The following is a 25680-nucleotide window of genomic DNA, read 5'->3' as shown; positions in this document are numbered from 1 at the left end:
CTGGCAGGAGAATCCATATGCAAATTTCCAGATCAGAACGAGCTCGGGGGCAGAGCCACGCTTGCCCATTGGACGGAGAAAAAGGGGCGTGAATCTCCCCTGATCCTACAATTTGCATATCTCGATTCCACACAGACGCGCCTGGAGGTGGGGCCAAACCGCCCCGCGCTTGCTGATTGGACGGATCAGAAGTGGGCGTGTAGCATTCCTCATCCGAATTCTCCTCGGAAAGGCCGCATTTTTCACTCGCGGCTTGGCGCGCATCTTGTACGAGCCCAGGACAGTCCGACGCTCGGTGCTCACAGGTGGTGCGGGAATGGCCGCCGAAGGAGAGAGGTGAAGGTGGTGGAGGGTTTATGGTGGTGGTTTATGGCCATGGTGCCGTTTGGAATGGCGGTGATGGGATGTTTGCAGGAGCGAGTTGTGAAGGAAAAGATCGTGGCTGTTGGCGTTGTTGTTGTTGTGTGATGGTTGGAGCGTGGTTGGTTCAAAATAAAGATAGAACAGAAAAACGGCTATCTCAAAGCGTCGCAGCCCGAATGAATCACATTTATTCCCTCTAAACAACGGGTTTGGGGCTAACTACACATGTACTTACAGAGATATCTCACCTACGGGACCTGAATGGTGGTTTGCGAATTTCCACAACCGCAACAATATTTATATTCGTGATTACAAACATCGCAGTATGTTTTATTCACCATATTTATATAATAAAACTTTGCTTAAACTAAAATTTTCTTGATGAAAATTTTGTTTAATTTATAGGTGAATCTGTGCATAAAACCATTTTATCCTCCAATTTTTTTCACTTAATAAATACAATGTTTCAAGACACAAAAGACAAGTTTCAATCAATCTCTTCATTTGTAAAAGATACTGAGAAATATGTCAAGGATGTAAAATTGAACAAAGATAAATATAACAACTATTGGATAAAAACAATTATGGTAAATAATATGAGTTCTTCAATTTCCTTCAGTGGAAGGGCTTTTAGTATACGTGGAAGAACATCAATTAAAGTATCTCCAACAAAAGTTTCTCCTCTCCTTCTGGAAATATATTCAAAACTAGAAAAAGCAATGAAACAAGAAAAAGTATCAAAAAATACAAACCTTATGGATGAAGCTTGAGAAAGAAAAGATAAGACCATCTGTAATATGCAAGGAGAAATTTGTATTTTTTTCAACAACCCGAAAGATGTAAATCCTGATGAAATAAAGGATGTTAATATATCAGGTGAAATGACATTTCGTTCAATAGTCGTTAAGGATCATTTTAAAATTACCTTTAATATAAAAAATGTTGCAGTTGAATCTGGTCATGAAAAAAGTATACAGATATCAATGTTAATGTTGTTTCTCGTCATTAAATACGAGTCAATATTCAACTGAAGATTTTGACGATTATGAAATATAGATGATTCTGAAGATGAATTTTAGTTTAAGTAAAGTTTTACTTTATAAATATGCTCGACTTCCCTGATTCTCCATATGACAAATTTGAGAAATGTCCTGCATGTGAAAGACGGGGATTCAACACAGAGTCAAAACCCTATAAACAATGTATATTCTGTGATTATCTTATAATTTATGATAATAAAAAATATGAAAAGGAAAATAATTATTTTAGATTTACACCAAAAATGAATGACTTTCCAAGATTTATTCGAGAAATTAATGTAAAGTTTGAGGGTGATAACACCTTTCTTTACAAGGGAAGAAACTGAACGTATTGGAGAAATGTTCAAAGGATTGTTGTTATATATTATTAACCTCCGCCTTCGAAGATCGGAGGTTACTGTTTTCACCCCTTTCTGTTTGTTTGTTTGTTTGTTAACCTCTGCCATTGAAGATGGATGGAGGTTACTGTTTTCACCCCTTTCTGTTTGTTTGTTTGTGAACAGTATTACGGAAAAACTCCAAGAAGGATTTCTACGAAACTTGGTGGGGGCGTTAGGTCTGGTCCAAAATCCAATACGGCTGCAATGGCGGCCAATTTGAAAAAATATTTGAATTTTTTTTTTTGCATTACTACATGTTTTAAGTGATTTCCAACCCCCCCTCCCCTCAAAAAAAAATTGTTGGAGAAAAAAACATTTTTGCAACTTTTTTTTCAACATAATTTCGATTTTTTTTTTTTTTGCATTTCTGCATGTTTTAAGTGATTAGGATTTTGACGAAACTTGGTGAGGGGGTTAGGTATGGTCCAAGAATCATGCCATGAGATTTTGGACTTGGTCCCCCCCAAAAAAATTGTTCGAGAAATATATATATATATATATATATATATATATATTTTCTTGCATTTCTACATGCTTTAAGTGATTTCCAACCCCCCCCACCCCCCCCAAAAAATTGTTAAAATTGTTCAAAAAAAAATCAATTTATCTCCAAACACAACCTCAGAGGAGATATGCAAAAGTTTTTATCAGGAAGTAAATTTACAACAACTGGCATACCAGGGGAATTACATCTACCAGGGTATTCTTTCTGTGGTCCAGGCACAAACCTGGATAAAAGATTAGATGAGGCAGACAATCCTAAATCATGGAGTCAGCCCATCAATAGGGTTGATGAAGTGTGCATGAGGCACGATATTGATTATGGGAATACCACAACTTTGGAAGAAAAACATGAAGCCGAGAGAGAAATGTTGTATAATTTGTCTCTGATACAAAATCCAACCTTGAGAGAAAAAGTTCATTGGTTCATCGGGAAGAAGATGATCAGTGCGAAATTGAAACTTGGACTTGGAAATTCAAAAAACTTATAGGCTCTAATGATGTCATTAAGACTGAAGAGCAATTTGCTGATGAATTACAGAAACCAATATTCACAAAGTTTTAGAGAAGGAGGTTTATTCCAAGGAAGTTGATTATATCTGGTCCGCTGATTTAATTGAACTTAATAATGATAAGGGGTACAAGTATGCTTTAAGCGTTATTGATTTGAGGAGTAGATACGCATGGGTTGTCCCTTTAAAAAACAAAACTGGTAATACTCTGATGTTAGTCTTTCAACAGATATTTAATAAAAGTAAGAGAAAACCTAAAAAATTGTGGAGTGATGAGGGTGGAGAGTTTTATTACAAGACATTTATGAATTTTCTAAAAAATAACAGTATTGCATTATACAGTACCTTGAATGAAGGAAAGGCCGTTGTTGATGAACGTTTTAATCGTACCTTAAAAGAGAGACTCTATAAATATTCACACAACTCGGTTCACAACAATGGTCATCTTTTATTCAGGATATTGTGGATAAGTATAATGACACGATTCACACGTCAACGAATATGAAACCATCACAAACATTTACAAAATTAAAATATGAAAAAGAGATAAATGTCAGAAAACCTCAGTTCAAAGTTGGTGATATCGTAAGAATATATAGATGGAAATCTCATTTTGAAAGGGGTTCTACAAAACGATTGACGAACGAACTTTCTGAAATTGTTGATGTTATAGATACGGTTTATTAGACTTATAAGATGTATGATTTAGAAAGGGAAGAGATTTTAGGTTCATTTTATTCACAGGAATTACAAAAGACAAAACTAAGAAGATAATACCCATGGGAGCAATGGGTTGGCGCTTCACTCCCTCCTACTATACACCTTTGTGGACACTCGAGGGCCAAGTCCGAGGTGTATAACAGTATATAATGTGTGTCAAAGGGGACGTTCACAGAATCCTCAACTGAATAGTCAAGGCGTAACTTTTGTGTGTGTGTGCGTGTGTGCGTGCGTGCGTGTGTGCGTGCGTGCGTGCGTACATGCGTGCAATGGGAGCAATGGGTTGGCGCTTCACTCCCTCCTTCTATACACCGTTGTGAACACTCGAGGGCCAAGTCCAAGGTGTATAACAGAAAATAATGTGTGTCAAGGGGGGACGTTCTTCGATCTGTGAACCCAAAACACAGAATCCTCAACTGAATAGTCATGGCTTAACTTTTGTTTGGTGTGTGTGTGTGTGTGTGTGTGTGTGTGTGTGTGTGTGTGTGTGTGTGTGTGTGTGTGTGTGTGTGTGTGTGTGTGTGTGTGTGTGTGTGTGTGTGTGTGTGTGTGTGTGTGTGTGTGTGTGTGTGTGTGTGTGTGTGTGTGTGTGTGTGTGTGTCCCAACCCTCACATTCAAAATCTCAACCCCAACCCAACCCTCGCCCAACACAATGTATTTTTCAAAATGAGATTTCCACATATATATATATATATATATATATATATATATATATATATATATATATATATATATATATATATATATATATATATATATTTTTTTTTACGTTTTTTTTCTCTTCTTCTAATTCTGTCTTTTAAGGCTTTCAGGTTTGATGATGTGGGAAGGGGGAGTAAGCCTGCACTTTCTTCCCAGAACTTACAATATATTTTTTATGTTTTTTTTCTCTTCTTCCAATTCTGTCTTTTAAGGCTTTTAGGTTTGATGACTCAGAAAGGGGGAGTAAGAACTTTCCTGCACTTTCTTCCCAGAACTTTCTTGATCTTGCTCCCATCAAGCACCATCCAACAAAGAACGACATCGATAGGTTTAGATCCCAAAGAGTGATAGCATTTCAAGTCTCCAAAATAAACCGAACTTTCCAAGTTTTCAAGGTATAACCACATTCCTGTTGAGTTTCCAATATATATATATATATATATATATATATATATATATATATATATATATATATATATATATATATATATATATATATATATATATATATATATATATATAGCGATATATATTTCTTGGAAATATATAGCGATATATATTTCTGTCGGCGTATATAGCAATCGTGGAATTGTTTTCGGCAAATAAATAAATTTTTGAAGGTGGTGTGTGGGTCGTGGAATCGTTTTCGGTAAATAAATAAACATATTATAAGAAATCCACAAAGACAGAAATGCCGGTGATTCCATTTATTTTGGATCCTTTTCACTTTGGTCAATAACGTTTGGATCGAGGAGAGATCGAAGGTGGAATGACGGAGTAGTTCCTTACAAACACTGTATACACACCTTAAATGACGGCTAAGAGATACCCGATTTTTGAAGGACGACCATTTGAAAAATAAAACCTCAATCAAAAATCGGCTCGAGTAAAATTTTCCAAATATCTCGAAGTGTTTAATTCCGAAGACTCGTTTCTCTTCATTCAAAACTGAAGGACAAGTATTGAAAATACTGCACGCGGTTTTTCGGCCGCTGCACAGCAACGGGTGGTTGCGAGGCAAAGAAATTCAAACTCGCACACTCCCAGTAAAAATTCCACCTCTTGGCAAAGCTTCATCGAAATCAGTTCGCTGGATCGTGCTGTGGAGCCTCGCGTTGCAGACACATACACACACAAACACACATACACACACAGACAGACGGAAAACCCGACAATAAGGGATATGTAGCATATATAGCGAATCCAATATTTAACAGCAAAGATATCAAGGCAGCGGTCTGTTGCTTCCTGCACCACCCAGGTGGTTTTGACACCACCCTTTCTTCACCACCCAGCTTTCTACACTTCCCAGGTTCAAATTTTTTTGTCTGCTTGAAAAAAATTGTAATTTTCCTGCAGGTTTGGATTATTTTGAAGCAACTTATATTTTTTAAATTTCTCTCCAAGGAGTGTTTCTGTGTTTCAGGATTCGCCAGACAGACAGCATTCGCCTATTATTATATAGAGATGGTGGGGCCAGGGCCGGATTTAGGGGCAGGTGATCCATGTGACTGCCTGGGGTGACGGGTTTGGGTGAGCCTGCCACGAAGATACATGACATGGCCAAAAGTACTGTATGCGGACACATGCTCACTCAACATCTCATTCCAAAATCATGGGCAGTTATATGGTGTTGGTCCCCCCCCCCCTTTGCTTCTATAACAGCCTCCACTCTTCTGGGAAAGCTTTCCACTCTGTTGGAACATTGCTGCGGGTATTTGCTTCCAATCAGCCGCAAGAGCATTGGTGAGGTCGGGCACTGATGTTGGATGATGAGGTCTGGCTTGCAGCAGGCATTCCAATTCTCCCAAAGGTGTTTGGGGTTGAGGTCAGGGCTCTGTGCATACCAGTCAAGTTCTTCCACACCGATCTTGACACACCATTTCTGTATGGACTTCGCTTTGAGCATGGGCACATGGTCATGCTGAAACAGGAAAGGGCCTTCCCCAAACTGTTTGCCACAAAGTTGGAAGCGCAGATATCATCTGGAATGTCATTGTATGATGCAGCGTTAATATTTCACTTCACTGGATCGAAAGGGTCCAGCTTGAACCATGAAAAACAGCCCCAGACCATTATTCCTCCTCCACCAAATGTTACAGTTGGCGCGATGCATTCGTGCAAGTGGCGTTCTCTTTGCATCCGCCAAACTCTGATTTGTCTGTCGGACTGCCAGATGGTGAAGCTTGTTTCATCAATCCAGAGAACCCATTTCCACTGGTCCAGACTCCAATGGCAGCTTGTAATTGCGCATGGTGATCTTTGGCTTGTGTGCGGCTGCTCGGCCATGGAAACCCATTTCATTAAGCTCTCGACGAACAGTGCTTGTGCTGACGTTGCTTATAGAGTCAGTTTGGAACTTGGTAGTGAGTGTTGCAACCGCCGACAGACAATTTTTCTGTGCTTCGCACTTCAGGATTCATTGATCCCATTCTATGAGTTTGTGTGGCTGACCACTTCACAGCTGAGCTGTTGTTGCTCCTAGACGTTTCCACTCCACAATAACAGCACTTACAGTTGACCGGAGAGCTCGAGCAAGGCAGATATTTGATGAACTGACTTGTTGGAAAGGTGGCATCCGATCACGGTGCCGCATTGAAATCGCTGAGCTCTTCAGTACGGCCCGTTCTCCTGCCAATGTTTGTCGATGGAGATTGCATGGCTGTGTGCTTGATTTCATACACCTGTCAGTAATGGGTGTGGCTGAAATAGCCGAATCCACCAATCAGAAGGGGTGTCCGCATTATTTTGGCTATGCAGAGCACAAGAGGTATGAACAAGGAAATTTGGCACATAAGGTGGCAATTCAAATTTGGTCTATCATGTCTGTGCTCTACCGACACCATGATTCAGATTCAATAAATACGTCAAGCTAACGACTCAATTTAACAAGAGGATTGGGGGTGCGGGAGATTTGGGATGAGAAAAGTGGGGCAGGTGCAGGGATATCACCACGGGGTTAAAATTAAACAATAATAATAGAAAAATTACACTAATTTTTGTGGAGGAGGCGAAGGGGGTGGAGGTAATTTAGGGGTGAAGACCAGACGACATCAACCACAAACTGTCCCGTGACGAGACCCTTGCTCCCCCCTCACCTATGCCTGCCCTCACTACCACCTCAACACTGCCTGCCCTCACCACTTCCTGCATTCGCTACACCCATCACCACTGCCTACACTCGCTGCACCCATCACCACTACCTACACTCGCTACCCCCTCATAAGTTTTTCAAATGTTGAACAAACCGTGAGGGGGTTGAAGACAACTCTTGCGTGCAGCGTCGTGTGTGGGCCGGCCCTATGTGCAGCATTAGCAGATTGATCACATCAGGCATCACGCTGTGTGAAGGGAAATTCATTCATTCATTCATTCAATCAATCATTGGAAGCTGTGTCAGCTTTCCACCAGTACTCCAGGTGTCGCTGTCAGACCATACCCCAGGCAGATGCCTGGCTTATCCCCATCTCTCAGGGATAGTACACTGCAGGCACCCACCCGAAGGAGCAGCCTCAGGTTAACCTGAGGAGACTCTGGTGGATAACACCTCAGCACCACCCCAACACACACAACAGTGTGTTTTGCAGAGTGAAGTGTTTCTTGTTGGCTGGAGTGCAAATCCTGCGACCAACCTCCTCGGGAAGGCAACCGACTGCAGGAGGACATCCGCAAACGCAGTTAGCACCAGATATGGATGGCTTTGGCTCACGAGCTCCTCTGCCCTTTGGCACGTTTTGTATTTCGTCCTGCTGGGTGTCAGTGAAAGGGAAATGAAGAAGAAGAAGAAAAGGAATAAGTGGTTCTTCCCAACCATGGCTTTTCTGTTTGTTTTGTCCTTGTTTTGTGCAGCCTTGGTTCCAGACATTGATTAAATGCTGATTCATGAAACAATAATTGTAGAGCAAGGGGGAAGAGTGGAGGTGAGGTGGTGATGGGGCACTTTCATTTATCATTCTATCATTTTGTTTGCAGTGGCTGCTGGTTACATCATTGCTTCAATTATGGCTGTACCGCTGATTTCATGCCCCCTGTAAATGAGAGAAGAAATTGGAATTTGGGCAATGTCACATGGGGCCCACCCCTGCCAGCCCACATGGGGTGAACAAACTGGCTGTAAACCCCACATTGATGGGATAAAATACAGAGTAAAGAAAATAACATGTACAACGTTTCCTTTTTATCCCCCGCCGCGTGGCGGAAGGGGGATATTGTTGTCACCCAGGTCGTCTGGCTGTCTGTCCGTCCGTCCGGGAGTCAACGTTTATAGCTGTGAGTGCGATAACTCATTAACTGTTCACCATATCGATTTTAAATTTGGGTCACACATGTCCCACCTGAAAAAGAAGAACCCTATTGATTTTGGGTGTGGCTGGATCCAAGATGGCCGATTGGGGCGGCCATCTTGAAAAAAATGTTTTTTGTAATAAATGGGAAACCGCTAATCTGATTTCAATTATTTTTGGTTACTACGTTTCTCACCCCTGGGGAACTTTATCGAGATGATGACCAAATGGTGTCTTGTTTCCAATTCACTTCCCTCATTATCTGGAATATGTATGACCTTTTTCATTCAATGGTGGGGGATTCCCCATCTCTGATGGTATATTTTAACATTACCATTGTGTCCCTGGCAGGTCATCGGTGAAATGGACAACTTCTTGGAATGGCTCCAATCACAAGGTCTGAGAGCAGAAACAGCCCAAGCAGTGATCAATGTACTTGGAATTGAGAATCAGAAGGTTCTTCGAGCTTGTACAGACTCCGATTCATTACGAACAGAGCTCCTCTCTCTCACCAAAGAGAAATTTAAATTTGCAATGTACGCTGACTTCTGTAAATTTACAAAATCTTTTTTGAAGCCACAGGTTGTCCAGCTTGCAGGATCTTCTCTGTTGGGAAGTGTATTCGTCAACTTGGAGAATGTAATTCGAGAACTTTCCAGTTTCTGCCAAAAGTTTGTTGGATTCCAAAATGTGCAGCTGGAAAATGTTCCTGGTTTCCAGGGAATCGGTTTCAGTGATGTCTGCAACCTCCACTGTCAGGATGATGGATTAACACCCAAGTCTGGTATGTCACTATTTTATACACACGATTATGTGAAGAAATACCTTGTTATTCAACCATGAATGTGTTTTTTCTTGTAACTTATGGAATCTCTTTTGGAACAATTTTGTGTTGCTGAAGACGTTTAGATTCTTGATATACCAAGCCAATGTTTTTTTCCTTGAAATGACATGACATTCCAAAGTGTTCCATGTTTAACAGCACATTTAAGTTATCCACATGAAGGACGTAGTTTGTTTACTCCTCGTATAGGCATGGATATTGTGATGGACATCCTGTGGGAGAAATGATTTTTACACTGATAATGTCTGGGCTGTATGCTGCAGCTTGGATTGAGAGATATGTTGGGATGGAGCGGAGGCCTCAGATGTTTGAGGTTCACACTGAAGGACAGGGAGGAGGTGTTGAGAGGGTGGGAGGCGTGGAGGGTGAGGGACTGGTGAGGGGTTGGCGTCAGCTGAGAAAGTGTGGGTTTGGAAGGGGCGGGATGGGTGGAAGGTGGGAAGGGATGAGATTAGGGGTAACCTGAGTGGAGAGATGAGAGGGTGTAGGGGGGGGGGAAGCTTCCAGAGGATGAGGTGAGGGGAATGAAGAAAAGTGCTGTGCGATGTTAGAGTTGGTGGTTTCACCCTTTCTACACAAAGCATTGAGAGCACAAAGGGAGGAAGCATTGAGAGGGTCAGGTGAAAAGGGATGCAGACAGAGGGGACATGAAGTGGAGGGATGCTGATTCCAAATTGCTAAATTGGACAATGTAGATATTTTTCAGAAGAAGAGCAATTGATGATGGTGAAGGTAGGGTACTCTTCATGGAAAAATAAGGAAAGTGAAGCATTTTTAAATGTTTTTAAAAGAACAAGCATTTCTCGTCAATGAAGAGTTTGAAGTGTCTGGTGAGTCGAATCGAGTCACTAAAAAGACACACACTCACTCACACACTCACACACAGCGTGTGCGCAGTGCTGGCTGCAGGCTATAATCAGCAGGGAGGCATTCATTTTTCCAAAGGGGGCACTTTATTTGAGCATTAATTTATAGGCCTAGTGTCTTCATGTCACCATCTCTACGGCGGGAGGAAAAGGAAAAAAAAAAGTCTACTTCACCGCCAGGAGCGGCATTCTCCAGGACCATGGACAGTTCCTCTCAGAGCTCAGCCAACTTTTACTTTAATATTGCTCTCTGTCCAACCCTGACAGAGAGCAATAACAGCAACAAATTAGTCTCATGCATTTTGCTGGTGCATAATTATCAACTAAAATATAAAAGACCTACGTGTATGTTTTATTTATTTATTTCACTCACCATTAGAAGAGCTGAAGGTGGCGATTGTGACCTGCGTGGAACTTCCTCAGAAACGCGTCCTTCCATTCAGTTCTGCATTTCTGGGTTAAGTCCTTTTGAAAACCCAGTTGTACAAGTCTTGCCTTCCTCGTATGCAGCATGGTGTGTCTACGGTCGGTAAAGACACTCTTCAGAGTTGAGAAAGAATTCTCACAGGTTGCGGTTGACGCACCAAACACCAGGGCCAGTCGGAGTGCTAGTAATACAGTGGCCATTGATTCAAGCGTTTTGTAGTGTTTTGACAGTACTTTCTGAACGGTGCAATTATCTTCTGGTGCCATTTCTGACAGGAGGAATTCACGTGCAACAGTGTATTGTGTTTGTACTATTTCGACTCCTTCCAAATCCAGGATAGGTTTAACTTTTGTGGCATCAAGGAAACTGTCATCCTCGGGGTCCAGAGCTGTCAATGCAGTAATCAGTTTCCCATCACGTTCGCTGAAGCGAGCCTCTATCTCTCCCAGAACGGCATCAGTGGCACTGTAGTAAACTCTTTTCATCTCTTTCTCTGTGTTGATGTCGTTTTGTCCTTGTCCCACACTTTCCTCAACAGCATAGTGTTCAAGGTTCTTGTTCATGGTATGTCTCCTTTTTGGTGGTGGTGTTTTGTTATTGGTGGCGGTATTCCATAATTCAGAAAATGCAGTCACATCTCAGCTCACGAACACAACTGTTGCACTGCGCACAAGTTTTACTCCAGTACGGAGGTCCATTCCCTCAGATTGTAGCTGTTTGTTTGGTGTGTGCAGCAGCATTAATATCTTGTGCACTGCATGCCCAATAAACACAAAGTTTGGTTCTTGCACATGCTGAAGAAGTCCAACTACCTCCACTCTAACCTCTGAACCGTAGGCCCGGGTGCTGTTTACCTCCGACAGTACTGCAGAGATATCCTCCATGTTTTTAGGATCACTGAGACCGTAGCCAAATGGCCTGTCCAGCGCTGATCCAGGAAACGCTTCAGGATATCACCTTTGTCGTGAACGGCAACAGTGGGCTTTCTGAAGAAATTAAACAGCATGCTACAGACGTCAAAGAAGTCGCCGATTGATCTCTCTTGTGACAGTGCATGGACAACCACAAGGTGCAGTTGGTGATTGAAACAATGGACATAGGGAATTTCTCGGCCAAGTTCATTCTGTAGTACTTTTTGGACCCCTCCATTCTTCCCTGACATGACGGAAGCGCCATCATAGCACTGACTCAATATTTTATCAGAATTGAGCCCAACTGTTGCGAGTTCTTGTAATATTGTGTCAGTGAGTGTTGCTGCGTCGCCGACTTGGGTGGTTGCCATAGTAACTAGGCACTCTGTCACTTACTTACTGGCCTCTGATACAAAACGTACCACTATGGAAACGTTCTCACACCCCGTGGGGTCGCGAGTCCCATCGACTTTGATTGTGAACCAATGCGTGCCTATGTCGTTTACAATGGCTTCTGTTACCACGCTGCTCATTGCTTCTATCATTTGGTTTTGTATGGTATCACTGGTATAAGTTGCATGGTGTGGAATAAGCTTCATTATGTTGGCCAGCTTGGTGTCTTTTTTGAGCGTATATTCAAAAAGGGAAAGGAACAGTCCACTGCCCCCTTCTGACATTGTACTGAACGCATCCAGTTTTCCTCGCAAAGGCAACTGATTTGATGCCAGAAATTCAACTATGTCTATGAGGGAGGACATGTAGTATCGGTTTCTATCCAACTGTTCAGTATTAACCAGCGTTGAAATTTCAGTGTCAGTCTGAGTGCATCTTTCTCGCTTCCTCCAGATGTTGGCACACATCAAATGCTCTTTAGAGAGAGCATGTTTATTTAAGCCTTTGTTACATTCTGTTGCATGCTTCCAATTGCGATATCCCTTCAAGGTAAAAGTTGTATCAACATTACCACTACATGCTGAACGAAATATCCTGCAAGGGAAACAGAAAGCTGCATCTGTCTGCACGCTGTATTCCATCCAGTCCCTCCCATGAAACCATGAACTCGCAAACGAGCGTTTCTTCCCACAAAAAATGCTGTTCGGATATTTATCCCATTTCACCTGATTTGGTGTCTCAGAACCGAGATCTTCTGGTGGAGAAGTGGTGTAGGGCTCTCTGGTCCAAATGTTGAGCTGCTGCGACTGGCTGTGGAAGTTTCAGCAGGAGCCGGTGTGTTTGAACTCCCCGCAATAACCCGCATGGTTTCACAATCTTCATCTTCGTCAATCGGACATTCGGACGGTGGTGGGTCTGATTTGGATTATGAAGATGGACAAGATGGTGCCGATTTTTGCGGCGTTTTGAGCCACTTCCTAATATCCATTTTACTGGTTTTCTCTCTCAGATTTGAATTTCCCATGCTGTCTGCATGCACAACAACACAGAGAGGTAATGACGTCACGCGTCAGGTGTGCTCCATCAAAAGAAATCCGACTCGGTGCAGTGCCAGTGTACCTTTTATAATCGCATTTTCATTAAACTATTGATTAATTTTAAAATGTATATATTTATATTAATCACAAAGAACATATATATTTAACACCTGTAAAACATATTAAAATAATGGTGGGGAAGGGAACTGCTGGCCAATCTGGACTGGGGGGGGGGGCACAAAGTCTAATATGGGTGGGCATTGCCCCCCAATGCCCTCCTCCCCCCCGTGGGGCCGACACTGCGTGTGCGCAAAATGCCTTCTTAGCGTCCATACATCATTTCACAAGGGTTGTGTTTATGATCGGATATGAGAGCAACACGTGGACAAAGATGTAACAGAAATACACAAAGACTCCGGTTTGGAAAAATTCGCTTTAATTTGGTAGTTGCCGTGTCTGGGAGTGACAAGTTCGATCAATAAGTGTAAAAAAAAAAAAAAAAAAAAAAATATTTAAATAAATCTCTGAACCCGGAAGTCAACATGAGAGTTCACAGAATTATTTTGCAGCTTAACCACATCAATTTATGGTTTCACTGAGTCAAGAATGGGGAAACACCAAACCTCTGAAATGGTTGCTCCACACTCCCGCTCGTATGTATATTTGTCGCTGTGAACACCTCGTTTCCTCCTGTAATTGCGACAGCATTATGGAGCATCCTTCTTACAGCCGAAGTGACGTCTATTGCATCCCACCTATAGACCGGATTTATATTTGGCAGTGTTTTAAACTTCATGTCCTTCATTGTATTCAGGTGATGTCTCGCCTGCAAATGTGAAATCCGGACGACACAACGGTTCATCTGTTTCAGAAACTTTAAGATATTCTTCTGTAAAGGAAGATTCAGATGTTCATTTGACAAATGGCAGTCCTGTCTGTTCTGCAACAGGTGAGCAGAAACTTACAAAATGAACATTCAATATTTTTAATTCAGGGTTTATAAAATTTTTGAAAGTATGAAATATTTTGCATTTTGAGTTTGGCAAAGAAAACGTAAAATAACTTTTTTGTTTTTGTAGAACAATCAAGAAGTCCATTTGGGCAGATAAGATCCAGGAGCTGCGTCACAGTGAAGAAGATATCCACTTTGAAGAAACAATCCAAAGAACAAGACTCACGACCTTCAAAATACAAGTGTACGTCTGGTGAAAACAGAAGAAAGATCAATATTAAATTAAACAATCCCAAAAACGTTATCGAAAGGCAAATTCATTATAAGTGTCAGAGATGCAGTGAAGATTTTACTTCACCGAGAAATGTCAAAATACACATGAGGACCCACACAGGAGAACATTCACACAAATGCTCTGTCTGCGATAAATGTTTCTCTCGAAAACGCGCTTTGAATATGCATATGAGGATCCATACAGGAGAGCATCCTTACAAATGCTCCATATGTGATAAAGGTTTCTCTCGAAAAGGCCATTTAGATTTGCATAGGATGATCCACACAGGAGAGCGTCCTCACAAATGTTCCACATGTGATAAAGGTTTCTTTCAAAAAGGCACTTTGAATGTGCATATGATGATTCACACAGGTGAGCGACCTTACAAATGTGACATATGTGATGAAGGTTTCTCTCAAAAAGGCACTTTGAATGTGCATATGATGATCCACACAGGAGAGCGACCTTACAAATGCTCCATTTGTGATGAAGGTTTCTCTCAAAAAGGCCATTTAGATTTGCATATGATGATCCACACAGGAGAGCATGCTTACAAATGCTCCATATGTGATAAAGGCTTCTCTCAAAAAGGCACTTTGAATGTGCATATGATGATCCACACAGGAGAGCGTCCTTACAAATGTTCCATGTGTGATAAAGGTTTCTCAGACAAAGGCAATTTGAAGAAGCACATGAATAGCCATACAGGAGAGCGTCCTTACAAATGTTCCACGTGTAATAAAGCCTTCTCTCAAAAAGGCAATTTAAATTTGCATATGAGGATCCACACAGGAGAGCGTCCTGAAAAATGCTCTATTTGTGATAAAGGCTTCTCTCAAAAATGCACTTTGAATATGCATATGAGGATCCACACAGGAGAGCGACCTTACAAATGTTCCACATGTGATAAAAGTTTCTCTCAAAAAGGCCATTTAAATGTGCATATGGTAATCCACACAGGAGAGCGTCCTTACAAATGTTCAACATGTGATAAAGGTTTCTCTCGAAAAAGCGATTTGAATCACCACATGAGGTTCCACGCAGGAGAACATGTAACAAATCCATAAAAAAGACCAGATAACACAGCAACTGGAAAACGAAGCATCCCACAAACACCTCGGAATAAAAGAAGACCCCCAGGTACAACACAAAAAATGCGTAAAATGATCAGCAAAGAGGACTTACTCAGAATAAGACTAATTTTGAAGTCATCCCTCTCTCCAATAAACAATCACCTTCACTCTTTCATGCCTCTTTTTTTTTTCTCACCTTTGGAAAAAACTCCCACACTCTCTTCATTCCCACTCTTCCTTCGAGATCTTCAAAACAGTTGTTCACCAACACCTCTTATCTTCACTGATCCAAAACCACGATCATTTCTATCCCATTAATCCAACCCAAACCCACCTCCTTCAAATTCCCTGCTTTCCTTCCTGAAAGATTCCTGTCATGTCAGGACCTGAAAGTCCCTGAGGTGGCCACCTTGTTTTCCTCGTGTCCCTCGCTCCATTCCTCTCCCTTCCACAGATCTCCTCATGTCTGTGTTCCCCACTGTTTTGTCCTTCCCTCTCTCGCCCCTCTTGTCTCCTGCCCCCCTTGTTGTGTGTTGTATGTTCTCTCTCATATGAGCCTCGACAATGTATACAAAAAATAAAATAAAACATTCCACATCAGTTGTCGCTCCGATGATGAAAATTTCCTCTTCATCCGTCAAGTAGTTGCAGAGAAAAACATTAAAGTTCTGTGCGGACAAACAAACAAACAAAAAAAACAAAAAAAACAATGTCACCTGCACGGTGACCCGTATCTTGCCTAAAGGTGACCACGTGTGACTTCTTTAAGGTCACACTGAGGTGAACAGAGCTGCTATCCACCAGGAACGACTCCTTGAGGAATATCTGCCTATGAGAGATTCCGATGAGAATCGTTCCACAGAGTAACCATGAAAAATATGCGTTTGCCTCATAACGTCACCAAATGACGTCATAATGTCTCAAGCTTGACATATCTAGAAAGCACTCATCGAGGTGTTCAATTTGAGGAACTACACGATATGGTTCCTAAAACTTGAAAATTTGACCTTGGGGTCAAATATGTTTGACCTGAGGCGTTAACCATGAAGGTCAAGGCCAATCGCCACCAAAAATTAATCAGCTGAGCGCCAGACCATGAACTATATTCCCATGAAGTTTGAAGACGATCCGATCAAAATTACTCAAAAAATAAGGGTTTCGTCGACTCCCCTGATTTGCGACAAAGTGACCTTGACCTTTGACCTTGACCTTCAAAATTTTGTGCACTGAAAGGGACCTCTATAGGCCTCTGATATGCGAAGTTACAAAAATTTCCAATGATAACTGTGCTCTGCAGAATTTTTTATACGTGATTACAGACAGACAAACAAACAAACAAACAAACAAAAAAACATACAAGCTGACTAACATATCTTGCAAAAACTTCGTTTTGGCAAGATCACAAACGGACCCCAATACAATTCCCTCTCCTTCGGTGAGGGGAACAAGAATAGCACTCGGTAGAGCAGATACTGCACCTCCGCCAGGCTGAATCGTTACCTCTTCCACCGAAGGTGAAGGAGGTTATATTTTCACCCCTCTCTGCCTGTTTGTTTGTTTGTCTTTGTTACTTGGAAAATTGAAGATTTTTCAAGTATATATTGGTCAGTCCATTTTGATATTCTGTCTGACTGTCTGACTATCACGTACAGATCACAATTTCAAATGGATCTTCACGTAAGTTCATCACATGGAAGAGTTTGTCAGAAGGAAGAAGCCTGTTGTTTTTGAAGTCAAAAGGTCAACATCTCAGGTGAGACTTCGAAAATCCTCAATTTTCATTTGATTGACTTGGAATTTGACGTCTTCTTCTTGATTGTTTGATATCTCAAAAAGTTGTGGACGGACACGGATGAAATTTGGTGGGCCGGTTGTGTGTGTGACATGGACAAACTGATTGGATTTTGGTGAAGATCCAGATCCAGAACAGCCAGCCAGTTCAACAAATTCTGCAATTCACAGAGATGTGGTCCACAGATAACCTTTCAAGTGTTTACGAAAACTGCTTTGGACGTCAATGTATTTTGGGAAGAAATGGACTCTGTTCCGGATGACATCCACAAGGAATAACTGTTTTAGGTCGTGTATGTGAGCAATCCAGCATACCCATCATATCCATTCACGCACATAAGTTACACACCGCTTTAGTTGCATTCTTACGTATTGTTACGGTTGTGGAAATTCGCAAACCACCATTCAGGTTCCTTTAGGCGAGAAATCTCTATAAGTACATGTGTAGTTAGCCCCAAACCCGATGTTTAGAGGGAATAAATGTGATTCATTCGGGCTGCGACGCTTTGAGATAGCCGTTTTTCTGTTCTATCTTTATTTTGAACCAACCACGTCTCAACCGCCATCACACAACAACCACCAACCACAACGCCACTTCACAACAACAACACCAACTGTCACGATCTTTACCTTCACAACTCACTCCCGCAAACATCGCATCACCGCCATTCCAAACGGCACCATGGCCATCAACCACCACCATAAACCCTCCATCACCTTCACCTCTCTCCTTCTGCGGCCATTCCCGCACCACCTGTGAGCACCGAGCGTCGGGCTGTCCTGGGCTCGTACAGGATACGCGCCGAGCCGCGAGTGCAAAATGCGGCCTTTCCGAGGAGAATTCGGATCAGGAATGCTCCACGCCCACTTCTGATCCATCCAATCAACAAGCGCGGGGTGGCTTGGCCCCACCTCCAGGCGCATCTGTGTGGAATCGAGATATGCAAGTTCTAGGATCAGGGGAGATTCACTCCCCTTTTCCTCCATCCAATGGGCGAGCATGGCTCCACCCCCGAGCTCGTCCTGATCTGGAAATTTGCATATGGGTTCTCCTGCCGGCCTATAAAACGCCGAGCGCAAGGCGAATCTGGGCAGAGTCAGTTTGGAAGAGCGGAGAGTGGCAGAAAAGCGAAGAGAGTTTTGGAACAGAGTCGGTTTTGGAAGAGTGGAGAGTGGCAGAAAAGCGAAGAGCGTTTTGGGGTCGAGTCAGTTTTGGAAGAGCGGAGAGTGGCAGAAAAGGAGAGTCAGTTTGGAGCGTGGAGTGAAGTCGGGAGGTGAGGGCGGCCTGGTGGTTTTCGGCAGTCGGCTGAGGAGAATTGGGAGAAGAGTCCGAGGAGCTCGGGTCCATGGCAAGGAAGACGGCAGTCGGCGACGAGTTCGCGGTGGAATCGCTCGTCACGGGACCCAAGCAAGCCAGCTATACTCTTTCCCCAGAGCATCAACAATTTCCCCCGTGCTGAGATAGTGCGAAAAGGGGGCCCCGTTCCCACCCCACTCCAAGCAGTGCCAACGAAACCCGCGAAGGAGCACGGGGTCGGGGCACCGCCGCGCTGCCACATTTAGGGCTCATCACAAAGACACGGGTAGGATCCACCCGGTCTCGCTGACCTGACCGCTCTTTCAGGTCCCGCGCAGGTGTTGGCCCGCGGGCCCCGTCTGCCCCCTTGTCTTTGAGGGTGGCCTTTTCTTTTGCTTTTGAGTAAATGTGTGTCGGCGCTGTCTGTGAAGTAAAAACTGTTTAAGTGTTGCCGTGTGCTCGCGTAGTCGGTCGTATCTCTGCGTCATTGTTTCTTTTGTTGCATTTGATATATGTGCATTCTGTTTGGCTGTATATCTGTGCTCTCCGTGTGCCGCGGAATAAATGTGCATCATGTTGAACTGTTTTCCCGTTTCGCTTCGTCTTTTCTTTATTTGAATCTCCATCTTGCTTCACATAAAGGGTTGGTAGTGGGCTTAATACGCCCGGTAATTAATCAGAACCGTCGAGGCCGACGATAACACCGCTTGGTTATCCCGATAGTGCGGAACGGATCGCTTAAGCGGTCCGTGTCCGGAGTCGACCTGCGGCGAGGTGCGATCGCCCGGTCTACCCTCCGCGTGGGTACTTAGGTAGGTCGAGTTTGGTGAACAACCCTATCCCACGCGGGTGGCCGATTGGCACGATCGTGGTGAGGCCGAAAGGCCCACCCGTGACTAGCTCCCGGCGTTAGTCCGAGTGGGTCACGACAGAATTGTCCGTCCAGTGGGCGACGTGCCGCGATTCGAGTCACGTGGCCGTTCGCACGCCGGCAGGCGCGAATTCGCAACAGTATCATCGGGGGAGATTCAACTCATAAATGCACTTTCGAGATCCACTTGCAGTGCATATTTTGCCAAAGGCACAGAAAGAGAGTGAGTTTTTCATTTTATTGTTCATTGTTCTTTTACATTCTCCAGCCACAGGAAATAAATACGGTATAAACAGAGTAAAATGCTAACTACCCTTTGTGGCTTCCCCAGAATTTACCCAGTCTTCATGGCTTTCCGAAAGGTTCACCCTGGTTGATAAAATTATTTCTCCACCAACATCCAGAGGTGTCTGCTTTGAAATATAAAAGGAGAAGTGCAACACAGTTCTCAAAACAAGGGAATTATTGCCTTGCGGACAATGTACCATTGTGAAGGTGATATTGTGTTCAGCCTCATGCAGGCACTCTGAAACACCATGACATCATCACCATGGCAACAACCATGGCAACCAACCACCATGACAACAAGATGATTCAGACCCATCATATTGGCTTTCATAATAATAATTATTATTATTAGACGGGCCACTTTATTTCTGCGAGCAGATACGACTGGATTCCAAGTTGCCCCGCTTTGATACAACCCACTTTGCCTTCAGAGTATGTTCGGTCTGCTACCAACGTATAAATGAAAAATCTCTGATGTGGCCCACCCTCTTCTCTTGCACACCCTCTTCTCTTCTCTTCTCTTGTGATCTGAGTCACTCTTTGATCTTGTATTGGAGATGAGCGGTGGAACGGATCGGAAGAGAGTCCACGACCGAGTGGAAGAGCCCGACGCCAGACGGAGTCCAATTTGACAGCAGAAACATTTGCACGAACAGATTTCTTTCCGCTCTTCATGGTCTATCCTCTCACATTCTTTTCTCTTTCCAAAACCCCCTGACCTACATATTTACACCTTCCTTTTCTCCTTGCACCTCATCTGCCAATCATCACAATCCTCTGACCACACACAGTTGACACCTCAGTTTTTCCTCCCTCCTTCCCCTCCTCATTGACTGGGAAGCGTGGGGCCGTTGTTCACGTGAGCAACAAAAAGAGGTCATCAACACCTCAAGCTTTTCCTCCTCTGTCTTTGCTTTCTAATTTCCTTGAGTAGGTGTTTGATGATGACTGTTAGGTTCGCATAATTAAGATTGCAGAAGTTTAGATTGATTTATATCTGCCCGATCTTTTGTCTTTTGTTATATGCCCGATATATATATACATACATCGGTGCGAATCCTATATAATTGCATTTATTTTGCCGCACCTCATCAATTCTTGCTTTCCGCTGCTGTACATAATGCTTTTGTATTCAACGCTTTTATTACCTTCGCAAACTTTGTTGCGAAGGTTATGTTTTGATCGCTGTGTATTTTGTTTATTTATTTGTGAATATGTGTTTGTTTGTTTGTTATTCGCATAACTCCAAAAGTATTGAACTGAATCGCAGCAAATTTGGTGGGATGATTGGTTATTATCCGAGGACCATGTGCTTAGATTTTGGGAGCGATCGGGTCAAAGGTCAAGGTCATGAAAAGGTCAAAATCGTCTTTTTACCAGAGCACGTTCAATTTGTATCCAATTTGCATACAACTATTGCCAAAATGTTCAGAATTCAATGCCCCATCTTGTGATATGTGACATGACACAATGACGTAATAACCCTTATTAGCGGTTGGGAGTCAAAGGTCAGGGGGGGTCACGACATTGCAAAATGTGTGGTTTTGGTCATAGCACGGTCAATTCATATCTGATTTGCATGAAACCAACACCAAAATGTTGACTGTTCTGTGCCCCACACTCTCATATCAATTACAAAATTAAGAGTACAAAGGTCAAGGTCGAGGTCATGAAAAGGTCAAAATCGTCCTTTTGCCATTGTGCGTTCGATTTTTATGGAATTTGCATGCAAACAATGCCAAAATGTTGTGAATTCAATGCCTAATCTTGTGATATACGATATAACACAGGAAATTTAATGTTTTTAAGCCATCATAACACATTTGAGATGGCAGATGTGGTATGGGATTAAATACCCTCACAATCAACGGTTTCTGGGGGGGGGGCAAAATGTAGCGTTGCGAAGGTATGCGCTCTACTGAGTGCCCGTTCTCGTTCCACATGCCTTTTCTCACCCTTGCTTTATAAGTAAATTGCTTATATTGTGATTGTATCCATTTCATCCTCTCTTTTCATCCACTGGTCCAGTATGATCCTTATGCCATCAGTTGGGTAGCTTTACCCCACAAAATTTGCTCTTGTTCGCTAGTGCGTACTCCCATCTCCACTCGGTTCCACCTGATTCGTTGAGTAAACCAGAGTACGCATCCCGGACATGAGACCCCCACCCTTGGTGCAGCCATCCACATGTAAGGTACCACGCAAAGTTGTGTAACACTGCGGTTTGGCAGTACCAATCGGCACTCATGGTTTCTCAGCAACCGGCTGCAGTGCCGAGTTGTCTGTGTTCGGTGGCCTCGGGAACTGGTGTTTGGGAGGAACTCGAGCGCTTCCCCTCGTGGTGAAACTGAAACCCCAGATCTAAAACAATGTCGTTGCACAGGTAACCCTAAATAATTTTCTTCATGTTTGGATAAAGCGTTGCACTTGTCGAATTTTAACATCATAATGAAGGGACTGATGATGTCGTGGTGAACAGCCCTTATTCCTCATGAAGTGTACATGATAATGAGCTGTTTAAATTTTTTTTTCCATCGAACAGTTTTGGAGATATCGAGGTCCAATTTTTTTTTTCTAAAATGCCAGCCGCATCAATTTACCAGTGACGTCATAATTATTCCTAAAAAAATTCTGCACGAGTAGAATATCGTGAAGATTTCGTGACATTCGCAGCAACGGTTGCCGAGCAAATGAACATGAACACGAATAAACCTGCGAAAAGCTTCTGGGAAAATGGATAACAATGAGATCATGCCAAGTTTGATGAGAGCACTCCTCTTCCTCTCTTTCTCATAACCGTGCAACTTCAAGATTCATCTGAACAGTCAATGACTGGTGTCTTGCTCCGTGGTGCAGGCACATTCACAGCACGACCTCCCGATGGCTGCTGCATCAAAGCTGCGAGTGATCTCTTCCCTGATCCCCCAATATGTCAGCGATAACATCAGCAAGCCTGGAGAAAGAACAGATCTAAATTTCACCGAGTACTATATCAGGATTTAAAGTTTCAATTACTGCACAATCTTTGGAGGAAGGTGTGTTGCTTAACCTCCTCGAGAAGATTCTCCACATGCATTTGTTTTTGTTGGTTGTTGTGTGTTTTAATAAATGACTCAAAGGTAAAGAAGGAATTGAGATTTTCTGTGACAGCAGATAAACTGAAACTGGTGAAGCAGTGAATGGAGGACATCGAATGGAGTTTGTTCTTGACAAATGTGCCAATGCACATTTGTATAAGGAAAACAATAAAACGGACATCTCAATTGATCAAAGTACAACAATACAGGAACGAGAAAATGAAGCATCCGACACATACCTTGGTATCAAAGAAGGCCCCCCAAGTGCAACATTAAAAAATGCAGAAAATAATTATTATAATCAGAAAGAGTACCGATGCAGAATAAGACTAATTCTGAAGTCATCCCTCTCTTCAAGAAACAAAACCAAAGCTATTGTTACGGTTATGGGGGTAGATGGAAGAATTTAACAGGGAATATAGCATTGTGTAGAGTTACTTGATCTCGGATGTGTGGAAGGCATCTCGATGTAACTCAGTTGGGAACCTGTGAGCTTCAGTGTTACGTATCACCACATGAGGGTGTCCTGTTAATTATCTGGGGTTTAAGTTAAAGCTTCCCCAGTGTGTAATCACCCCTCTGATTTTTTTCCCCATGTATATTTCAAGATCGGCAATAACGGTGGGGAACACATTCCTAAAGTCAGAAGCGAGCTGAGCAGGCAGAAGCCCCACCTTCCCAGATTTCGTGCGAGCAGGCCGTGCCCCAGAGGCGGAGGATTGTTGGGTGTGATGCCTGAAAAGGAAGAAGGCGTGAGAGGCTTTCGACAAAATCGGACGAGAAATCGGCAGAACGCACGCATGAGGTCAGTGTGAGGAACATACAAGGCAGAGTTGATTTCAGAAGAGAATCAGAGTTAGGAGTTCAAGGCTGGCACATTTTGAGAGGCATCGGACTTTGTCATCTGGCACTTTTTCAGAGGCGAAAGAGAGAGGAAGCGTGAGTTCAGGGTGAGCGCACGCACAAAGCCAGATGCTGGCCTTTGGCTCTTGGTTGAGTCATGAGAAACGGACCCCGAGCCTCATGTATGTCATTGCGGGTCGGTGAGGACGATCGATGCATGAAGCAGCGACACGTTTGAGCCTTGGTGTTGAGTGCCACTCGTGGAGTGCCTGGTTTACGTTTGTCCTGCTACGAGAGAAGTGACAGCGCCATTCGCGCACGTCTGCCTGTGCGAATAGAAACACCTCCATTCCAAGTACCACAAAGACCAGCCAATTGCGATGGGTCATTTGGAAGAAAACGAATACCTGAACCAAGGATACTTAAAGCCTGAATAATGTGTTTCTCCTTCTCATTCTTGCTACGTTTACCAGAAAGACTAACCCGAAAGAGAGGGGCGAGAGAGGAGGGGGAGAGAGAGGGGGGGCGAGAGAGAGAGAGAGGCGTCAATTCTTCTTCTTCTTCGTTTGATATGACGTCACCATTGATGCTGGGGACCTGAGTATGTTTCCCAGGTGTTTCCCAAGTTATGCCCATTTATGATACTGTTGGTCCAATCTAATTGAAACAATGCCCCAATCCAGTCGTCGTTTATGAGAGCGAAGGTAGGAAGCTGCACATACTGGCCCGCACCTACGGGCCCACACAAGTATAATTAAACAAGATTAAAAACATTGAACAAAATCTTCTTTCGCAGCAGACTGATGGTTTGTGATTTTGAAACTTGGTCAACATATTCTGTTCAAAACAAAGAGGGAAGAACAATTTGGGTGTATAAAGATGATTATATCATGATATTAATAAAATAATAAATAAAACATTCACCTCCAGAAGATTGAATGTCGTGTCAAATTTTTCCAGAAGATTTAGTTGTGTGCTTTGTTCATCCAGACAGGTGTTTAAACTGAAAAAGAAAAAATAATAATAATAATAATAATGAGTCAATGAGAGAGAGAGAGACAGACAGACAGACAGACAGACAGAGACTGACTTTCTCTCCTTTGACTCAACTCATTCAAGGTCAGACGACATGAGAGGATTTCCTTCCAGCCAACAATAATGTCAATCAATTCTCTTTTAAACGATTGAATGTCTTTAAGAAAGTCATTCATTTTTTGCCATTCCTCATGAAATTCAAACGCCTCATTTTCCAGATCAGTTGTCAACGATGTTCTTATTAGGGCCAACCTGTTGGAAAAAAAAAACATATAATAATTATTGGTTGTATCGTGATTTAATTCTGTATAAAACAACAAATAATTAATCCGTTTCAGGATCTCACCTCTCATCTTGTGAAAACAATTGATCTGCCAGGTCAGAGTAGTATTCTAAATACTTCATTGTCTGAATAAAACAAAGTTGGCATTTGGCAATTTTTTAAATAGGCCAAGTTGATGACATCTTGGGAAAATGACACAACAATGGGTTTTTTTCGGGTGTGTCTCGTAAAGGAAATGACTTTTGCCTTTTTTGGCTTGGTTCGGGTGTGAGGGTTGAAATAGAGATTTTATCTTTTCTTTCAAATAAAACTTATGTTTCAATATCTTCTTTTGCTTGCTTTGAGCTAAAATTTGTTCTGTCAGTGTTCTGATGTTTTAAGACATAAACATGAGAGACGTGGACACAGAATACTTCCTCATTTCCACAGTACGACTGTGATCTTCAAGGGACTTCCCAATTTTACAGAACCGAAGGAGGGAGAGTGAACTTCCCTTTCTTTCGTGCTTGAAGAAAACATGGAATAGGCAAAGCCAAGAAGCGAACGTAGAAATCTTCTTACATTCGCTTCTGACTTTACCTATAACTTGTTGACAACTGCATGCTCAATTTCCGGCGACTTTGGCCTGGATTCGGGCGGGATCAGCGATCAAATAACGTAAATCACGATAAAAAATTATTTTTTGATGATGCAGGAGATGTCTTTATTAAAATCAGTGGAGGAAATATAGACCATGTCTGATATTATTTGGATCTTTCATGTCTCCGACGATGCCTTTATCTCCCAGCATGCATCATTCCCCATGACAAAAACCGGAAACCAAAAAAACCAGAAACAAAAAAAAAAACGGAAGCAAAAGGGGGTCATAGGCAACGACACGGATTCACAATTGCCATGGTATTGTGTTGTTTTTGTT

General features: G+C 42.7%; 1 protein-coding gene across 1 annotated transcript in view; it reads left to right on the top strand.

Moving 5' to 3' along the window:
* LOC147029225 (uncharacterized) overlaps positions 1 to 22375 on the top strand; it is an 80923-nt gene extending 58548 nt beyond the window's left edge. The window contains exons 2-4 of the mRNA XM_085876445.1: positions 8854 to 9286; positions 13795 to 13929; positions 14060 to 22375. Of these exons, the coding sequence (XP_085732571.1) occupies positions 8866 to 9286; positions 13795 to 13929; positions 14060 to 15273 (1770 nt within the window). The 5' untranslated portion in view covers positions 8854 to 8865 and the 3' untranslated portion in view covers positions 15274 to 22375. The remainder of the gene's footprint in view (positions 1 to 8853; positions 9287 to 13794; positions 13930 to 14059) is intronic.
* Positions 22376 to 25680: the final 3305 nt, after the last annotated feature.

The sequence above is a fragment of the Eptatretus burgeri genome, chromosome 4 (assembly GCF_056783735.1).
Source record: "Eptatretus burgeri isolate ZD-2024b chromosome 4, Ebu_testis_v1, whole genome shotgun sequence".
NCBI classification, from domain to species: domain Eukaryota; kingdom Metazoa; phylum Chordata; class Myxini; order Myxiniformes; family Myxinidae; genus Eptatretus; species Eptatretus burgeri.
This window is presented reverse-complemented; position numbering and strand designations above follow the sequence as displayed.